Below are 20,592 nucleotides of genomic sequence, written 5' to 3'. Positions count from 1 at the left end.
GGAGGAGCAGGAACTAGCCTAGTGAATGGGGTGAAGGGAAGGAGGGGCATAAGATGCAAAGGGAGCAGGCTATGGCTGGGAATGGTCTGGAGACGGAGAGAGCAACAGTCCTCTCGGCAACTGTAGGTAGTCCACTGAGGTTGTGTTCCAGCTGCAGAGGTAGGCCCTAGGGTCCATCAAGAAGGACCTTGTATGTATTATCAGAGAGTTGGGAGTTTATGAAGGTAGAGATGACCTACTAGGTGCTTCGTGGCCTGTCTCTCACCTCAGGGCCCCGGCCCAGCTTAACGCCATGTGCTTCTGCACATCCCCAGACGTTCCTGCTCCCTGAGTCCCTTTAAAGTAAAAGTCACAAAGGTACCCCTCAACCTGGCTTGAGCCAAAGCACATCCTTATTCTGTCGCTTACATCACCAGATTTTCCCACTGTAAATGTGTAAAGAATCCTGAGGTGTTAAGTCAAGATCTTCCTACGACCCCCAAATTCCTACACAGGAGGACGATAAACTTCTGGCCTAAACCATAATGAAGAAATACATGCATAAAAGTAATCAGGTGGAGAACAAGGTAAAGTGTGACAACATCAACAACATCCAGGTCAGCTGTGACTATTCAAAACTGGAAGGATCAAGTTCCAAAGTCCAGGCCGGGTGCAGCGGCTCATACATGTAATCCCAGCACTTTGGGACACCAAGGCTGGCAGATCACTTGAGGTCAGGAGTTCAAGACCAGCCTGACCAATATGGTGAAAATACAAACTAAAAATACAAACATTAGCTGGGTGTGGTGGCAGGCACCTGTAGTCCCAGGTACTCGGGAGGCTGAGACAGGAGAATTGCTTGAACCCAGGAGGTGGAGGTTGCAGTGAGCCGAGATCACGCCACTGCACTCCAGCCTGGGCGACAGAGTGAGACTCCGTCTCAAAAATAAAAATAAATTAAAAATAAATAAATAAGTAAATAAAAAGTTCCAAAGTCCAGAAATTTTCTCAAACCACAAGGAATAACAAAACTGAAGAAGGCTAATCCGTGAGCCTGGGGAGGTCATAAGGAGCTGCTAAGAGAAGATCACGTGAACCTATTCAACAGCTACCTCCTGAGGAGTGGGAATTATTAAGCACACATCAACAAATACAAAAAATCAGTATAAGAACAGCATTGTACTTCTTGACAGCAATACTGGAATCTAGGTGTTAATAAAGTATCTTCGAAATCCTGAATAAACATAATTTATAATGTAGATTGTATGACTAGGCAACATCATCATTCAAAGGTAAAATAGAGTGATGATATTTTTAGACATGAAAAGTACAAAAAGATTTACTTCTCATGGACATTTTCTTAGGAAGCTATTTAAGAGGAATGTGCTCTACCAAAATATGAGGCAACGCTCGAAATCACAGAAGAAAATGCTAGGATGCTGGAGAAAGGAAGACCCAAGAGAAAGAAGCAAGCTTCCCAAACACTCATTGGAACTGCGGACCAATGACTCTGAGAAGAAAGTACAGATACACACACACACACACACACACACACACACACACACACACACACACGATGGATTATCTGATGGGTTTGATTATATGGAGTGGTACTGAAAGGATTTTATCGTTTTAGAGAAACTGAGAGGACATTGTGATAGATCCATAATAAAATAAGCAAAGAAAGAGGCCAATTATTAAAACTCCAAGGAAAACCAAAAGCCATACAAGACGGGAAATTGTATATGATTTGTCTCAACAATGAATAATAAATACATGGTCTCATTAGCATAAACAGTAACGATTTAACCAGATTATGAGAAGGATAGCTTCCTTAATAGGAAATAGTCATACATTATTTGGAAATATATAAATACCAGAAGAAATAGCTCAAATAATTGAATAAGAGATGGAAAAGAGGCCTAAAAAGTATGTTTAAAAGGCCTGTATATAGGCCTTCCATATTATTTCCACCTCTGGTCATTTCGTCATCGGAACACAACCCCTAATTTAATAGAGGCACGACTGTATTCTTGACATGTAGAAGATAGAGATTTTTTCATTTGGTATCAGAAACCAAAAACTAGTTAAATGGTTGCAAAATCAGGAGGCATATTCATCCTTTAAAAGAATACTTGCAGGCGGGGAGCAGTGGCTCATGCCTGTAATCCTAGCACTGTGGGAGGCCAAGGAGAGCGGATCACTTGAGGCCAGGAGTTCAAGACCAGCCTGGCCAACACAATCTCTACTAAAAATACAAAACATTACCTGGGCGTGTTGGCGGGCGCTTGTGGCCTCAGCTACTCTAAGGAAGGAGAATGGCGTGAACTCGGCAGACGTTGCAGTGAGCCTAGATAGCGCCATTCTGTCTCAAAACAAAACAAAAAGCTTACAGACACAAAACGACAAACTAATGCCCTTTAGGGACTCCATCTACCTTGGAAAACAGGGATTTGTGACAGCTTTGGTCGACGTGCTTGTGCGTTTAAAATAAAAAGGTAACCTAGGATTTGATACCAGTGACAGTAACAGCTTTATCAAAAAAAGAGGTGGTTTTCCATGCTCCTTCTAGGGACTAGGGTTTTAGTTTCGTCCACCCTTCAGGCCCTCAGGCCTGATTTCCGATTGTCTATCAAAGGGTCAAACAAAAAGCTCTCTAAGCTTCTACCCAAGCTTTAAAGCCGAAGGGGCTGATCGCGGGCTTTTTCCTTGGGACGTGGCAGGGGCCTTTGAGGGAAAGAAACAAAAGACTCTGGCTTCTCACTCGGCTCCTTACACAAAAGGCATTTTTTTTTAACTATCTCTACTTGAAACAAAGTGTTTTTGAGTCAGCAGCCCTTGGAGTGGGTCTAGTCCTCCTGGGCGCCCGACACCCACCCCATAGCTGGAGCCCCGGGTGGCCCCGGAGGCCACCGGGAAGCGAGAACTACATCTCCCGGGGTTCCCCGGGGCGGAGGACGCCCACCCGGATTGGCCAGGGGTCGGTGACGCTCAGTGTTTTGGCCCGGAGGGTCACATGTTTCCTTTGTTGTGAGCTGCGGCAGAGACTGGTGGCTGGAGAAGACGCCGGCGCTGGAGAGTGCGCTGTGCCGCCGGCGGCTGAGGAACCGCGGGGTTCGCCGCTGCTGGCTGCTTCCAGCCTTCGCCGAGAGGTACCGGGGGTGACAGCTCCGGGACCGGCCGAAAGGCGAGGAACCGGCCAGAGTCTGAGTCCTCAGGGGCGGAGGGGCGGCGGCGGTCCTGACCACCGGGGTGTCTGCGGGAAGGCAGCCAGCGGCGGCCGGCCTCTCGGAGCCAGATTGGCGGTCTGCGGAGAGGCTGCAGCTGGCCTGCAGGGCCCCTTTCTGAGGCGAGGGGCCTCCAGGTCTCCCTGGGGGTTCTTCCTCCCCGCTCGGTAGCTACAGCCCTGAGGGAGGGCGCCTGCGCCTCCTGGCACTGCGGCCGGGAACCGTGGCGCGGCTGGCGCGGCCTGGCAAGGGCGAGGTGGGAGGGGGTGGCCGCCGGGACTGGGGGTAGCCGCAGGTACGGTCGCCTAGTCGCCGCGGGGCCGAGCGCCGCCGGGGTTGGCGGCTGGGCAGACGGGTGCTGCTTGTTGCCGATGGGCTGCGAACGGGGCGCCGCTTTTTATTTCAGGAAGTGCGGGGGAGTGGGACCGCCTCAAATCCAGCCTTCCCGTTTGGTGGGACGACTGTCGGTTCTGTCCGGGAGGAATGTCGGGGTCAAGGTGGGGTTCCCGGGGGCAGCGGGCCAGCGAAGCCCCATTAAAGCGATTGCGAAATGCGCTCGGCACTGTCACCTGACCGTTACCCCCGCCCCCGTCCCCTGCGAGCCTTTGTTTACCACGATCGCGACACCGGGCTAGCTGCGGCCGTCCCCGGGGAGCCGGGGAGGGCGGGGGAGCGGGCATTCAGCCGGCCCAGTCCCCGCCTAACCTCCCCACCTTCTCACCACTCCAGGACTCGATTTCTTAATTTAGTTCCTAATGGACCCGCCCCCAAGTTCTGGACACCCCGGGCTAAGACTGTTAACGCGGCGGGGATTGGGCGCCTGCGGCGGCTTGTGGGCGGTACCCGAGGGCGAGTTCGAGTTTTTATTGGCGAGTTTTCATTGTCACTAGGTGGGCCTGTCCGGGGCCATTCTTCCCGCCCCCTTGAAGGTGATCTGTAGGACGCGCGGGAGCGCGCGCTCTCGCTTCTCTTGCAGCTGCGGCCGTAGTGGAGCCTGGCGGCGCGGATGCGGGCGGAGCGCGCTCCCGCCCCTGCTGCGGGTGGCTGGGAGCCTCCGTGGCTGCCGCGGCTGCTGCCTGATCCTGCAGGCAGTTCTGGGCACGCAGCGGTCGGCAGCCGTGGCCCGCCCTCCGAGGACCGGAAAATTAACACCCTTTAACAAGTGTCGCGTTATCTGCCGGGGTGGTGCTCAGGAAGTCCTGCGAATTCGTTGTTGCCAGTTCTGTAAACGTGTTTAGATAGCTAAATATAGATCACAGTGCCACATCTTAGGGGGCCCCGCGGTCGCCCCTGAGGCAGTGGCTGTTCACAATTGATTTTAGTGGATTTTAATGATTAATCACTTGCTCTTGTGGGCAGCTTTTCAAAAATCACGTCTTTGTATTTGCAGCTACAGACTGGGTCCACCAGCTAAGAGGTTGATTTTTATTAGGGTTGTAAAATAGATTTAAAATCTGCTTGTTGTTGGCTGAGATTTAAAAGCAGATTTCTACTATTTAAAAAAGATAGTTTAAAGATACTCCCCTAAAAGGTAAAGATTCTTCCATACTCATCTTGGATGAGTTGTTTTCCTTGTTTGAGGGATTCTAGGTCACACACTTCTATGTTTTAATTCCCGTGGTAATTTAAAATGTTTGAGAAGTGGGTTGCAACTGTGTCATTATAAAATTATAAATTAAGGTGACGGTAATTAAGACCAATCATTTTTAGCCATAGTGTGTTGAAAATGGTTTTTCTGTTCTCTTGAGTTAATAGGGTATTTGCGTTTTCTCAGATTTTCTTCTCCTGCAGATGTAGGAATTCACTCAAGACTTAATACACTTGTTTTGTTTTTGAGACAAGGTCTCATTCGGTCACCCAGGCTGGAGTGGAGTGGTCTCACTGTCACTCAGGCCATCTCAGCTCACTGCAGTCTCCGCTTCCCGGGTTCAAGCGATTCTCCTGCCTCAGTTTCCCGAGTAGCTGGGATTACAGGCTCCCGCCACCACGCCCGGCTAGTTTTTGTATGTTTAATAGGGACGGGGTTTCACCATGTTGTCCAGGCTAGTCTTGAACTCCTGACCTCAGGTGATCCGCCTGCCTCAGCTTCCCAGAGTGCTGGGATTGCAGGCGTGACCCACCGTGCCTGGCAGAGACTTAATACTTATTTTGTAGAAGGAAGTTTGAGCTCCCCTGGATGAAGCAAGAATGGAATATGAACAGTTCCCATTGGTTATGCATTCTTTAGAATTCCAGAGGAGATGGTTACACCGGAATGAGCAGCTCCTGTGATCAGAACCGCCTCATCACTTGTGCATTGAGAGTATTTAATGTATCTAAATAAGTAAAAAATGCAATCATCTAAACTTTTGAAGAAGTAAAACCATCACTCAGTAAAGGCTTGCTTATTCAAACAAAGCCAGCAACTTAAGTCTCTCAACAGGAAGAAGAAATAATATTCTGAGTTAGGGCTGACTACCAGCTTTAACCTAAACTTTCCTGGCTTTCGTCCAGGTTGTTGAACCTTAATGCTTTTTCGGTAACTTTTTTTTTAACTTCCTTGTTTTTCTCCCATTTCATTAAAACCCAGAGGTCAAGCCTGTGAAAAATAAATACTATTTATCAAATAAGTGACCACAGTTGTTTTTGTCTAAACTTTTCTCTTACCTAGAAATTTGGGACACTTTTTTCAATAAATATTTGGGTACGGACTGTATAATGGAAAAATGTAAGTAAATATCTTCACAAGTGTACATATGAAAAATGCATTTTTGTATAATTTATTTCTGGTGTGACTGAAACAACTAGAGAGTATATAGCCACTTGACAACTATTGACATTTAAAAACCGCTATTGTTTCTCCTATTAAAAACACATTAAGTGCTTGCTTGTCATCCCAGCTACTCCAGAGGCTGAGGCAGGAGAATCTCTTAAGCCCTGGAGTTTGAGAACAGAATGGGCAACATAGTGAGACCCTGTCTCAAAAAATAAACAATACAATAGTTAAGCAAACTTTTTTCAGTTGAAGAGTTTGGCACTCTGCCTATATTTGTCACCCCAGAGTTAAAATTTTTCAACGTTTGACACATCTTAAAGACTACTAAACTGATGTTTTAAAAGTGGGCTTTGGCTGGGTTTGGTGGCTCACGCCTGTAATCTCAGCACTATGGGAGGCTGAGGCAGGCGGATAACCTGAGGTTAGGAGTTCAAGATCAGCCTGGCCAGCGTGGTGAAACCCCATCTCTACTAAAAATACAAAAATTAGCTGGATGTGGCAGCGGGCGCCTGTAATCCCAGCTACTTGGGAGGCTGAGGCAGGAGAATCACTTGAACTCTGGAGGCAGAGGTTGCAGTGAGCTGAGATCTCGCCATTGCACTCCAGCCTGGGCAACAGGAGCAAAACTCCATCTCAAAAAAAAAAAAAAAAAAAAAAAAAAATAGATGGGCTTTACTCTTAACTGAGGTTTCCAAATGCTACCACTGTAAATAATTAGTGTCACCACTAAGGTAAATATATACTGACTACGTGCTTTTATTCATAGAGAAGTCATGTAAAATATTAGATCTCAAATTTGTGACCAGGCACAGTGGCTCACGCCTGTAATCCCGGCACTTTAGGAGGCCGAGGCGGGCAGATCACGAGATCAGGAGATGGAGACTGTCCTGGCTAACACGGAGAAACCCCGTCTCTACTAAAAATACAAAAAATTAGCTGGGTGTGGTGGTAGGCGCCTGTAGTCCCAGCTACTCGGGAGGCTGAGGCAGGAGAATGGTGTGAACCCAGGAGGCGGAGCTTGCAGTGAGCTGAGATCCGGCCACTGCACTCCAGCTTGGCAACAGAGCGAGACTCTGTCTCAAAAAAAAAAAAAAAAAAAAATCTCAAATTTGTTCAGGTGGCAGAGCTCTTTGCTGGCATCCTTGCAGATTTAATTTTAATTAAAAAACCAAAACCAGGCCGGGCGTGGTGACTCACGCTTGTAATCCCAGCACTTTCGGAGACGGGGGCAGGTGGATCACGAGGTCAGGAGTTGGAGACCAGCCTGGCCAACGTAGTGAAACCCCATCTCTACTAAAAAAAAAAAAGAAAACACAGAAAATATTATCCTGGTGTGGTAGCACGCTCCTGTAATCCTAGCTACTCGGGAGGCTGAGGCAGGAGAATCACTTGAACCCGGGAGGTGGGGGTTGCAGTGAGCCAAGATTGTGCCACTGCACTCCAGCCTGGGTGACAGAGTGAGACTCCATCTCAAAAATAAATAAAAAACCGAAACCATTTTGCTATCAGAAAACATAACTATATCATATATCCATAGGTATTTTGATTATAGAATAAAACAATGCATTAAATACTTAAACGTTAGCAGGATAAAACCAAACATTAAATTTACACATCAGGTCTAGTCAGATGCATGAGTAGCAACCCTCCAATGCTTTAGGGTTGGAGAATATCAGTAGCCAGAAGTTTTAAGTTGAGGGAGAGAAACACTGGAGAAATTCGGGTTTTTTTTTCCTGTGATTTAAGAGACAGTAGTATTCTTCTTTAGTTAAAGAACCATATTGCTTAGTCTGACACATTGTTTAAGCTTTCCTAAATTTGTCATCAACAGCTATCTCTTTTGTTTCTCATCAAGCAAAGTCATACAGTGTATTGCCCATTTGAGGTTCTAATAAACATGGGATAATCCCTACTTGCTATCATTCTATCCAAAGAAACTCAAGGTTTTAGTTGGTTTCTGTTACTTTTTCTTTCTTTTTTTTTTTTTTTTTTGAGACAGAGTCTCACTCTGTTGCCCAGGCTGGAGTGCAGTGGTGCCATCTCGGCTCACTGCAAGCTCCGCCTTCTGGGTTCAAGCTTTTCTCCTGCCTCAGCCTCCCGAGTAGCTGGGATTACAGGTGCCTGCCACCAGACCCGGCTAATGTTTTTGTATTTTTAGTAGAGATGGGGTTTCACTATGTTGGCCAGGCTGGTCTTGAACCCTTGACCTCGTGATCCGCCTGCGTCAGCCTCTCAAAGTGCTGGGACTGCAGGCATGAGCCACCTCACCCAGCCAGTTTCTGTTATCTCATGGTGGGTAAATATGGTCATGGTGGTTCCATTAAGAAACTGGAAATGTTGAAAATAGCTTGAAGGCTGGGCTTTAAACATTACATTTGTAAAACATGGTTCAGGAACCACTGCTGCAGAGTAATTCTTTAAACTGAAATTTTGATAGTGCAAAATAATTTTTAAAAAAATTTTGATATTAAAAAAATCCAATAAATTAGCTTTTGAGACTATAGGGTGAAAATATCTGAAATGTATAAAAATTTGCTTGGTTTTGTATAGTACCTTATTATATATAATTTTCTGGTTATTTTTAAAATAAAAGATGTACTGGTCGGGCATGGTGGCTCACGCCTGTAATCCCAGCACTTTGGGAGGTCGAGGCAGGTGGATCACGAGGTCAAGAGATTGAGGCCATCCTGGCCAACATGGTAAAACCCTGTCTCTACTGAAAACACGTGGTGGCACGCATCGGTAGTCCCAGCTACACGGGAGGCTGGGGCAGGAGAATCACTTGAACCTAGGAGGCAAAGGTTGCAGTGAGCCAAGATCACGCCACTGCACTCCAGCCTGGCAACAGAGTGAGACCGTCTCAAAAAAAAAAAAAAAAAAGATTTACTATATTGCAATTATTTTCTGGCTTTCCTTCTTTTGAGTTACTATATATCTTTCAAGATAAACCTCTTGGTTAAACTTTCTTGTCATCTCCTGTGGTGTTCTTTCAAGGTTAACTTTGAGAAAATGGAGTAGCGTAGAATATAGCATGCAGCAGTTCACTACTATAAGTTTTAGGGGCTACGCTAGTCAGGATGTTGTTGGTTCCTTCATTTTCTGGTATTAGTTTTTAGAAGCCCCTCATTAATCCATACTATCTTTAAGGCTGTTAGTAACCTCTTTGTATAGAATTTCTGCATGCTAAAGGAAACATAAGCTTGTTTCAGTAAACTCACGCTGTAGATTGATTCTGATATTACATATCTCCTTCAGACTTTGTACCCTCTCTCTTCCATCCCTTACTCTTACCGATCAGGTTGGTATTACCTAAAAATCCATAGAAAATGCCCACGTGAATTGCCTTATGCTTTCTACCCCATAAGGTATAATTCTAGACCAGATCGGTTATGAAAGGCTATATTCCAGTCTGCACCTGCTAAGAATTTGAATCTATTTTAGTACCAGTCTTGGAGTTCTTGTTTGGCTCTACTCTTAGCCAACCCCACAGAGTCCAAAATTGGATCTGAATCCAGTATTTGCCACCCAGTGACAGATATAGACTAGGTTCTTTGTAAATGTTTCCTGAATTGACCTGAATCCCTACATTGATTCAGGATCTTATTGTCCATTGGGAAGGAAGATTTACTTAGCTGGGAGTAACAATTCCCAAATTTGCCCTAGTTGCAATATTTTTTTTACCAAGGGTACATACAAGTCAGGCTCACTTCTGAAAGTAAGGAAACACAGGCTAGCATTCACTTCATGATCATAACACAGTCTGGTATACATATGTGTTTGTGTGTATACGTTTTTTAAAAAAGGTCATTTATATTTGGTTTTGGAATGAATTTTTGAATTTGTCTAAACTTGTTAAGAATTTACAAGTTCTATTTAAAGATATCTGGGCCAGAAACCAGAACCACTTGTGTTTAAATACTATTGCTATTCTGTACACAGCTGAAGGTTCTGGTATTTTCTCTTAAGCATTCCTCTTCTCCCTTTCCACCAAATAAATAAATAAATAAAAGGAATTGTGCTGAATTAGTTGGTTTCTATGGGATATGGGGATTAAGTTTCTATAAGATTCAAGGCGGAGGAAATATACATTTATATATTAAAAGATTAAAAAACAATTATTTGCTAACTCTTAGAATTACTTAATGGCCCCAAACTTGGATGAAACATCAATTTCCAGACACTCTTCAAATATCCAATGCAGAATTATCACAGAATACATGTTTTTTCAGTGCTACCATTAGCTTGCTATTGACATGAATTTTCTTTTACTCATTTTTCACTCAAGAAATTTTACTGCAGGATAACACTCTAGGATAAAACTGTCAAGTGCCGGGCGCGGTGGCGCATGCCTGTAATTCCAGCACTTTGAGAGGATGAGGCAGGTGGATCACCTGAGGTCAGGAGTTCAAGACCAGCCTGACCAACATGTAGAAACCCTGTCTCTGCTAAAAATATAAAATTAGCTGGGCATGGTGGCACATGCCTGTAATCCCAGCTACTTGGGAGGTTGAGGCAGGAGAATTGCTTGAACCTGGGAAGCGGAGGTTGTGGTGAGCCAAGATCGTGCCATTGCACTCCAGCCTGCGAAATAAAAGTGAAACTCAGTCTCAAAAAACAAACAAACAAACAAAAAAACTGTCAAGGAAGTTGATAAATAAGAAAACTAGTTATGTAAAATAGCATTAAATTATTAATTTGCTTTAAGGAGATGTTACTCACTAATTATTTTTATACAAAAATGAACTGCAGTCAGAAACTAGAATTTACTAAAAACTTTGTTCAACATATTAGTAAATAATGACAGCTGTACATGAACTGACAACTATCTGATTTATATGTTGTTATTCTTCCTTTATTTTAGGTGTGGAAATTAAAACAACACACATATTTTGACTGGGGCTTTGATCAATCAAATGCTAAAAAGGTATATTTATAGTATGTATAAACTATCTAAACGTTGTTATTAGAGAATTTAAACCATTTTCCTTTCTTTAACCAGAGATCAGTTAAGCCAATCAGAGTAACAAGGCACAACTCTATCCTTAAGATCACAAAAAACGGCAGTGTGACAATCATTTCTGTTACTAAATATTTACCCACTCTTCTGTGCTTTCCTGAGAGCCTCATTCCTGTCTGATCAACTTATATCCATTAACTTATGTAGATACAACTTTCAGTCATTGTGTTTCTTTGGAAAGAAGCTTTTCCTACTAATTTTGTTTAGAGATGCCTACTTACTTGTTTACTTTTTCTTGATGGGAATAATTCTGCTGTGATATTTGCAAAAATGCTATAATGGTTCAATCTGTAATCTTATGTTTTGTTTGCTTGATTATACATTATGAGTTCATTTTGATCAATCCTGAACCTATATTAGACACCGTACTTTGAGATACAATAACATTTTTCTTTCCTTTTGTTCTGTTTTTTTTTGAGATGGAGTCTCATCGTTTCTAGGTTGGAGTGCAGTGGTGCGATCTCAGCTCCCTGCAACCTCTGCCTCCCGGGTTCAAGCAATTCTCCTATCTCAGCCTCTTGAGTAGTTGGGACTACAGGCGCCCACCACCACGCCCAGCTAATCTTTGTATTACTTTATTGTATAAAATGGGAAGGCAAAAACTAGCGAATTACATCTGGAAGTCCAAAAGATACATTCTGAATGCATCTCACACTCCTAAGATGCCCTCGTGCAATCATTTATACATAGGAAGTGTTTACATTTGGTGTCATTATGGAGACCAGTCATGGGAGAGTTCTCAGAAAGTCCAGAGGAAGTCAAGATGCCTGAAAGTCAGGAGGCAGCAGGCTGAAGCTGTTTGCAAAGATCTATGAGATAGTCTCTTTTACATACAGAGCAGTAAACAAATATCTCATTGCTGTTGAAGACTTTGTAATACAAGGTGATTTTATAGGTATTCTAATCCAGGATTTTCCATTTTTTATTGGGTAAAAGTAGTGGAGAGGAAGACCTCTTTTGTCAGTGAACAAATCAAGGAGCCAACTATGAAAATAAGGGGCAGAAAATAGCATAAAAAGACAGATCCTTAATTGATACAAATTTTTATCAATTTTATATTAATACTTAACACACTGTTCCCAAATTTATCTAATAAAATTAGAGTAAGATCATTGGATATAGAAAACAAAGTATACTTTTATATATGTTTTCCTACTTGTCCATTCTAGCCGAAGGGAAATTCTTAGTTCCTACAATGTGCTATTTTGTTTTGTATTCTGAACAAATTTTCATTTAAACATTGAGAAAATGAAAATGTATGCAGGAAGAAGCTCACAATTTCCATTGTTGTTAATGCCAATAATTGTATCTCTAGTCAAAGTCACAATCGCTTGTGTGAATTTTTTGATCCTGAAATGCAGTAAGAAGTTAAACTAGATAAGCTGGAATGAATAATAGGTTCTTGATTTGGGTACCTGACTTGTAGCTAATTCAACCATAATTTGAGTCTAGATTAATAAGGCATTAAGATTAAAATATGAGTTATATTCCATGTCATCACAGTTTATCATAGTTGAAATGTTCTCTTTTTGAATTACTTGTGATATTACATACATTGAACTTTTTGAAGTTCCAACAACAAAAAATTGACATTCAGGCACTGTAGTGGTCTCTCTTGATAAGGGGGATACATTTCTGTTTATAAAACAGTTATTGAGATAACTTCAAATTAAAAGCATGTTTGATAGATATGCTACTGCTCATGTGTGAGAGCCTGGAATTTGGAAGTCATTCTGTGCATTATAAATGGAGTTTTAAATGTTAAGCTGTGTGTGTGCACATGCATCCAGACATGCACACAATTATATGGGCAACTATAACCCAAGTTGGATGACCTGTAATGAGGCAAACATGAACTCTCTGAGTAATCAGAAAAATCTTAAAAGAGATGGTAAGAAATCCCCTTTTTTTAGTTAGTGATAATAAATTTTAAAACTAAAAAAAATTTTAAACTCATACATTTTTATTCATTTAGGTATTAAAATTAATTAAATAGAGCTTTTATTTGTTCTCAGGTCTGTTACCTAAAATCTGCAAAACATAATTGGATTGAAGTTAAAAATCTAGCTTGTTTGGACCATAACATACATGTAGAGGAAGATATTTCCTCAAATTTAAGAGAAACTAATTTTACTAACTAAATTTGTGGGAGTTACTTTGTTGACATTTACTCCAAAACCAGCCATTAATAAGCATTGTCTTGTGTTTATCTTTACTTTTATATGTGTTCATTTAAATAGGCCTTCTCCATGAACTTCCATTGCCGTAAATATTATATTACATCACAAAGCTTTGTTATGTATTTGGAAAATGCATGTATATTTGTACATTTGAAATTTATTTTTTATTTTATTTTTTTTAAACTTAGAAATGAGGGTGGCCAGGTGTGGTGGCTCACGCCTGTAATCCCAGCACTTTGGGAGGCCAAGGCAGGTGGATCACTTGAGGTCAGGAATTCAAGACCAGCCTGGCCAACATAGTGAAACCCCTCTCTTCCAAAAATACAAAAATCAGCTGGGCATGGTGGCATGTGCCTGTAGTCCCATCTAATCAGGAGGCTGAGGCAGGAAAATCTCTTGAACCTGGGAGGTGGAGCTTGCAGTGAGCCAAGATTGTGCCACTGTACTCCAGCCTGGGCGACAGAACAAGACTGCATCTGAAACAAACAAACAAAAAGATATCAACATACTGCCTCTGACTCTCCACCCTAGTGATTTCAAATGAAAATAGTATTTATTTCACTTTAGTCTTTATTCCATTTGACTGATGAAATTGCTTGGATTTTTTCTGACTTTATCTGCACAATTGGGGGATAGACAGAGAAACAGAAAAGATCCTGTGTAGCATGCAATCATTTAGGTGTCCTTCAGATGTTGTTATAGCTGTGTATTTTTCCCCAAATGGTCAGAATAACCTGGCATATATCTGCCCAGAGAAAATCCTATCACCTAGACTTCAGGAAGTTGAAGTGCTAATTAATAGGAAGAGATGTTTTTTAAATGTCATAGAAGTTTAAGGAGGAACTAGGCTGTCTGTACCGATGGGACATATTGTCTGTGCTACTTTATGTTATTATTTATCTTGTTTGAATATGTTTTGTTGCAACTCTATTTAAAAAAAAAAAAAGCCTGGTGCAGTGGCTCATGCCTGTAATCCTAGCACTTTGGGAGGCCGAGGCAGGTGGATCACGAGGTCATATCGAGACCATCCTGCCCAACATGGTGAAACCCCATCTCTAAGAATACAAAAATTGGCTGGGCGTGGTGGTGCATGCTTGTAGACCCAGTTACTAAGGAGGCTAAGGCAGGAGAATCGCTTGAACCTGGGAGGTGGAAGTTGCAGTGAGCTGAGATTGTGCCACTGCACTCCAGCCTGGGGACAGAGCGAGACTCCGTCTCAAAAAAGTTAAAAAATTAAAAATAAAAAGGATCACGCCTGTAATCCCAGCACTTTGGGAGGCTGAGGTGGGTGGATCACGAGGTCAGGAGATTGAGACCATCCTGGTCAACATGGTGAAACTCCATCTCTACTAAATATACAAACAATTATCCAGGCCTGCTGGCGCGCGCCTGTAGTCCCAGCTACTTGGGAGGCTGAAGCAGGAGAATCGCTTGAGCCTGGGAGGCGGAGGTTGCAGTGAGCCAAGATGGCAGCACTGCACTCCAGCCTGGCAACAGAGCGAGACTCCGTCTCAAAACAAAACAAAACAAAACAAAACAGGCTGAGCACAGTGGCTCACGCCTGTAATCCCAGCACTTTCGGAGCCCAAGGCGGGAGAATTGCTCGAGCTCAGGAGTTCGAGACCAGCCTAGCCAACATGGCAAAACCTGTCCCTACTAAAAAAAATACAAAAATTAGCCAGGCGTGGTGGCATGTGCCTGTAATCCCAGTTACTCCGGAGGCTGAGGCACGAGAATCGCTTGAACCCGGAAGGTGGAGGTTGCAGTGAGCCGGGGTCATGGCACTGTACTCCAGCCTGGGCAACACGAGAAGACCCTGTCGCAAACAAAAACAAAAAACTCCAATAGCAATATCTTACATCTCTGTAAACCCTAGGCCTAGTACAGTATCTTGACAATAGTGGGCATATCATAAGTATTTGTTGATGATGATGATGGTAAAAGCTGCAATATTAAGTAAATTCAGTGAGATAATTCATGAAAATTCCAAGTATCTAGTGAATATTGGAAGTAGGATATCTGGGGCATTACAGTGAGAAGAGAGGATGGAGATAAATAAGAACATGAAAAAGAAGAGAATACCATATATAAGAGAATGAGTTGCTTCTTGATTTTGATATTGCATATTTTATTTCCCTTTATGTCACTTAAAAAGTGGGGTACAATTTAATATATGACGGGGTACTCAAAATGCAGCCTTAATATTGTTAACTTTCAAGTCTCAGTTTTATTTGTGGCTTGGGAATGTAGGATGGCATCTCATTTTTAAGATTATATTATCTGTGACATCCTTTAGCTGCCTTCTTTTTGCTGCCATACTTAGACCTGAATGTCTGACTTGAAATATTTCAAGAGGTTGGGAACGTTACAAGGGACATATATGAAATTCTGAGAGTATGGCAATAGATGAGATACTCTTTGGTCTTAAACCAATTACTAATACACTTTGAATCATGTATCAACTTCTGAAGATGTGGAAAGAGAGTAGAAGAATCTCCTTAAAATTAATATTAAAGAGAATTCAGCTGGGCACCGTGGCTCATGCCTATAATTCCAGCACTTTGGGAGGCCAAGGTGGGCAGATCCCTTGAGGCCAGGAGTTCAAGACCAGCCTGAGCAACATGGCAAAACCGCTTCTCTACCAAAAATACAAAAATTAGCCAGGTGTGGTGGATACGTGCCTGTAGTCCCAGCTACTCGGGAGGCTGAGGCAGGAGAATCGCTTAAACCCAGGAGGTGGAGATTGCAGTGAGTCAAGATCGTGCCATTGCACGCCAGCCTAGGTGACAGAATGAGACCCTGTTTCCAAAAAACAGACAGAGAGAGAGAGAATTGATGGCTATAGCCAAGTGCCTCAATCCATCAGTTACTTACTGATAGTCATTTCTGAGGGGTTTTTGGGATGTTTCTTATTAGTGAAAGGCAACAAGACCTAGATAACATGCATGAAAATTTTTTAAATGAATATTACATTTTATGATAGACATTTTGGTGGAAAATAGAGAAGATAAATAAAACATTTTGGCATATGTACATCCTATCTATCCCTAGATTCACAGATACATTATTTTTTCTGTTGGCATGTTTTGTGATCTACTTTTTCACTTACTGTGTGGTTACTACTTCCCCGTGTCGTTAGTCTATATAATTTTTAATGGCTGCATAGACTTTGTTCTAGCCAGAAGATGTACTGTGGTTTAACCAATCCCTTCTTACAGGCCATTTAGGTTATTTTGAGTATTTTCTATCAATACAGCATTGGACATCTGTATAGATAAATCTTTCCACATAATTCTGATTATTTCCTTAGGAGAGAGTACTTTAAAAAAAAAAAAAGGACTTGCTGGTCAAACAATATACATATTTTTAAAGGCTATTGATAGATACAGCTAAATTCCTCTCTAGGAATTCTATATTAAGATAATAATTATTTCACCAGGCGTTGTGGCTCATGCCTGTCATCCCAATGCTTTGAGAGGCTGAGGTGAGATGATCGCTTGAGGCCAGGAGTTCAAGATCCCATCTTTACAAAAAGTAAAAAAATTAGCGAGGCATGGTGGTACGCACACATAGTCACAGCTACTCAGAAGGTTGAGGCAGGAAGATCGCTTGAGCCTAGGAGTTTGAGGTTACAGTGAGCTATGATCATGTCACTTTACTCCAAACTTGGTGACAGAGTGAGACCCTGTCTCAAAATTAAAAAGATTTTTAAAAAGAAAGATAACTATGTTAGAATTCTAACTGTAGTCAAATTCTGTCTTACACCATTCTGACTTAACTCTACAGTCGATAGTATGAAACTCAGCTCTGTAAATGGGGAGGAAACGGAAGATTAGTAACTCATGAAGTACATAGTATCCTTTCAGCTAGAAAAGGGGAGCTTAAGGAGTACTATTGCAAATTACCCCTAATGTTCTAATTGTTCAAATGCAAATGTTTGTTTATCAGTTTTTATTAACATGAGATAGTGCTGTGTACCCTATATGAAATATATTAATTATGTGATTTTGTTGTAGTGTTTATATTAAAATGAAATTATGTAATTTGAATACTGAATTTTTTGCATATTGAAATGTTTTCCTTTTTTTACTTTTAGCCACATAAAGAAGATCCCTAACAGTCATTTCTCAACAATTATATAGTCAACTGATGTAACAATGGTACTAATATTGGGACGGAGACTAAACAGAGAGGATCTTGGGGTGCGTGATTCCCCAGCAACTAAGCGTAAAGTTTTTGAAATGGACCCCAAATCTCTGACAGGTCATGAGTTTTTTGACTTCTCTTCAGGATCATCCCATGCTGAAAACATACTCCAGATATTTAATGAATTTCGAGATAGCCGCTTATTCACAGATGTTATCATTTGTGTGGAAGGAAAAGAATTTCCTTGCCATAGAGCTGTGCTCTCAGCCTGTAGCAGCTACTTCAGAGCTATGTTTTGTAATGACCACAGGGAAAGCCGAGAAATGTTGGTTGAGATCAATGGTATTTTAGCTGAAGCTATGGAATGTTTTTTGCAGTATGTTTATACTGGAAAGGTGAAGATCACTACAGAGAATGTACAATATCTCTTTGAGACATCAAGCCTGTTTCAGATTAGTGTTCTCCGTGATGCATGTGCCAAGTTCTTGGAGGAGCAACTTGATCCATGTAATTGCTTAGGAATCCAGCGCTTTGCTGATACTCATTCACTCAAAACACTCTTCACAAAATGCAAAAATTTTGCCTTACAGACTTTTGAGGATGTATCCCAGCATGAAGAATTTCTTGAGCTTGACAAAGATGAACTTATTGATTATATTTGTAGCGATGAACTTGTTATTGGTAAAGAGGAGATGGTTTTTGAAGCCGTCATGCGTTGGGTCTATCGTGCCGTTGATCTGAGAAGACCACTGTTACATGAGCTCCTGACACATGTGAGACTCCCTCTGTTGCATCCCAACTACTTTGTTCAAACAGTTGAAGTGGACCAATTGATCCAGAATTCCCCTGAGTGTTATCAGTTGTTGCATGAAGCACGGCGGTACCACATACTTGGGAATGAAATGATGTCCCCAAGGACTAGGCCACGCAGGTGAGAAGACTGTTTTCGAATATAGTTAACAAAAGTTTTTAATATGTCTTTAAACCTCCTGAATGCAGTCTCAGTGTCGTCATTTATATGCATTGTTTACCTGTGGCTGTATATAGTTTTAGATTTATTTTGGATTGTATAAGTCACTAGAATGTCTCTCCTAGTGAATTCTAGATTCAACAGTAGCATTTTTTTTTTATTGTTGTTCTGTGCTAGCAAGCGGTGTAGCAAGGGGTCTTTGCAACTGTGCGTATCTCAACGTATTTCTACTAATTTCTTGTAACCTTTGTAGGGCCCCAAACCATTCCACTTTTCTTTCCAAAGAGTCTTTGGATACAGGGTAGCTAAGACTTTCGTAGGCTCTCTTGGACCGCCTCTACTTTTAAAAAAAAAAAAAAATTTACTCCTGGGCACAGAAGTTCATGGCTATAATCCCAGTACTTTGGAAGGCCAAGGTGGAGAAGCGCTTGAGCTCAGGAGTTCCAAGACCAGCCTGGGCAACATAGAGAGACCTCATCGCTACTAAAAATAATTAGCCAGGCATGGTGGCATAGCCTTGTAGTCCCAGTTACTCAGAAGATTGAGGTGGAGGATTGCTTGAGCCCAGGAGTTTGAGGATGCTGTGAATCATGCTCTTACTGCTCTCCAGCCTGAGCAACAGAATAAGACTCTGTCTCAAAAAAAAGAAAAAAAAAAATGTTTGCACAGCCACAGACTGGCCTTTGTCCTAACACAGAAGCATGAAATACAGAGGTGAAGAAAATAAGCTGGTATACATTGAGTGAGTTCTGAGATGTAAAATCCAGGCCTAAAATCTTATTTAATTGCCACAGTTATTACATTTAATATCAATCTCAATTTTAAAAAATCTTTTTTTCTGAATGTGAAAATTATATCATCATTATAGAGAATTTGGAAGATGTATGCTTAGGGGGTAGAATGCAGTTAAATATTGTAGCATATTTGTATCTTCTTCCAATGTTATTTCTATAAAATACCTATAGATTTTAATTCAGAACGATAGAAAAATAATCTCCATGCCTTAATAGTGGAAAGAATATTTATTGTGAATAAGCAAGAAATGCCTGTTGTGAGAAATACTAACAGTAAACTATCCTTTTAATCCTTTTAATATTTTTCTAACAAAGCTAATATTGGTGGTGTTTTTTTTTTTAATTGTGGTAAAAATCATATAACATAAACTTTACTGTCTTAATCATTTTTAATTCTACATTTCAGTAATGTTAAGTATATTTACATTGTTGTGAAACTAGTATTTTTATTAGTTTATTATTGGTTTATTATTAAGCCATCTCCATTTTGTCTGTAAATTTACTATAGCATAGCTCATAAACCACATTTTGACCTTAAATTTTGACTATCATTGTTTTGGAATGTTACAGTTCAGCATATTGTGAGATAGCTTGTTTTTAAAATTTATACGAGTTTGAATAATGTATTAATAAAGAAAACTAAACAGCTTCAGAACTATTAGCTCTTTGAGAACTTGTGTGAACACAGAGTATCCCTCTAAAGGGAAAATCACTCCTTTTTCCAAGACAAATACCCCTGTAGCAGACAGATGGTCTGAGGTCAGATGGGGCTAATAATACTCAGGCTACATATCCCATAGGATTAGAGTAGGAACCAAGGGTTATATGTTGTAAAATCAAAATAAGACATTTATTACTAATATTTATAAAGACATAATTTGAATGCAATCAGATTGCAGCCTAAAGGTCCCATCACTCCTTTGAAGAAATAATTTTCCTAATTTACTTAATTATTTGATTTCCAAAAATGTATTTTATATCCAATTTTTAAGGGAACAAATCTATTTCCACAGTGAAACATCTATTTATAAATTGCAGTATCACCTTTCTTTAAGAGACAAGTATAAAAACCAAACTATAGTTCTATTGAATTTGCAGACTCTTAAAAATATGATAGTAGATATTTATTTTATGTGGGCATTACATGAGGAATCCTTTATTTTATAACTCTGTTATCACCTTCTGTCCCTTACGTTTATCTTTCACTTACCTGTTACTGCATGTTTGCTGTGGGAATTAGGAGACTGCAGAGACCACTGGGTGAAACAGGAGGATTTTATATAGGTGGCCACCAGCTTAGCAGATGAACATCTAAAGGCTGAGCAATGAACAAAGACAGGGCTTGACTTTTATTTATGCTACTGAAGTGGGGTGGCTAGCCAGTGGTGCGAAATTTGCAGGGCAGGGAAACCAGGCTTGCAGAAGTAAAAGAAAGGCAGTTAATTATACTGTGACAGATTTTTGCAATTTAGGCATGTTTTGTGACTTTGCCATGTTACAGAGAGAAAAACAGGAACTTATAAA

The 20,592-nt window shown here is 41.3% G+C and overlaps 1 protein-coding gene across 4 annotated transcripts in view; it reads left to right on the top strand.

The window, feature by feature from the left end:
- The first annotated feature begins 2,997 nt into the window (after nt 1–2,997).
- Nucleotides 2,998–20,592, top strand: part of KLHL24 (kelch like family member 24) — a 50,863-nt gene continuing 33,268 nt past the window's right edge. For 2 of the 4 annotated variants that reach the window (XM_023187486.1, XM_023187489.1), the window contains exons 1-3: nt 3,004–3,131; nt 10,823–10,885; nt 17,255–18,235. In XM_023187486.1, coding sequence (XP_023043254.1) covers nt 17,316–18,235 — 920 coding nt within the window. In that variant the 5' untranslated portion in view covers nt 3,004–3,131; nt 10,823–10,885; nt 17,255–17,315. Of the gene's footprint in view, nt 3,167–10,822; nt 10,886–17,254; nt 18,236–20,592 lie in introns of all 4 variants that reach the window. The other 2 variants (XM_023187487.1, XM_023187488.1) reach the window with 2 other exon arrangements.

Source organism: Piliocolobus tephrosceles, chromosome 2 (assembly GCF_002776525.5).
Source record: "Piliocolobus tephrosceles isolate RC106 chromosome 2, ASM277652v3, whole genome shotgun sequence".
In the NCBI taxonomy this organism is placed as follows: domain Eukaryota; kingdom Metazoa; phylum Chordata; class Mammalia; order Primates; family Cercopithecidae; genus Piliocolobus; species Piliocolobus tephrosceles.
Note: the sequence above shows the minus strand (reverse complement) of the source record. Positions and strands in the feature narration are given on the sequence as shown.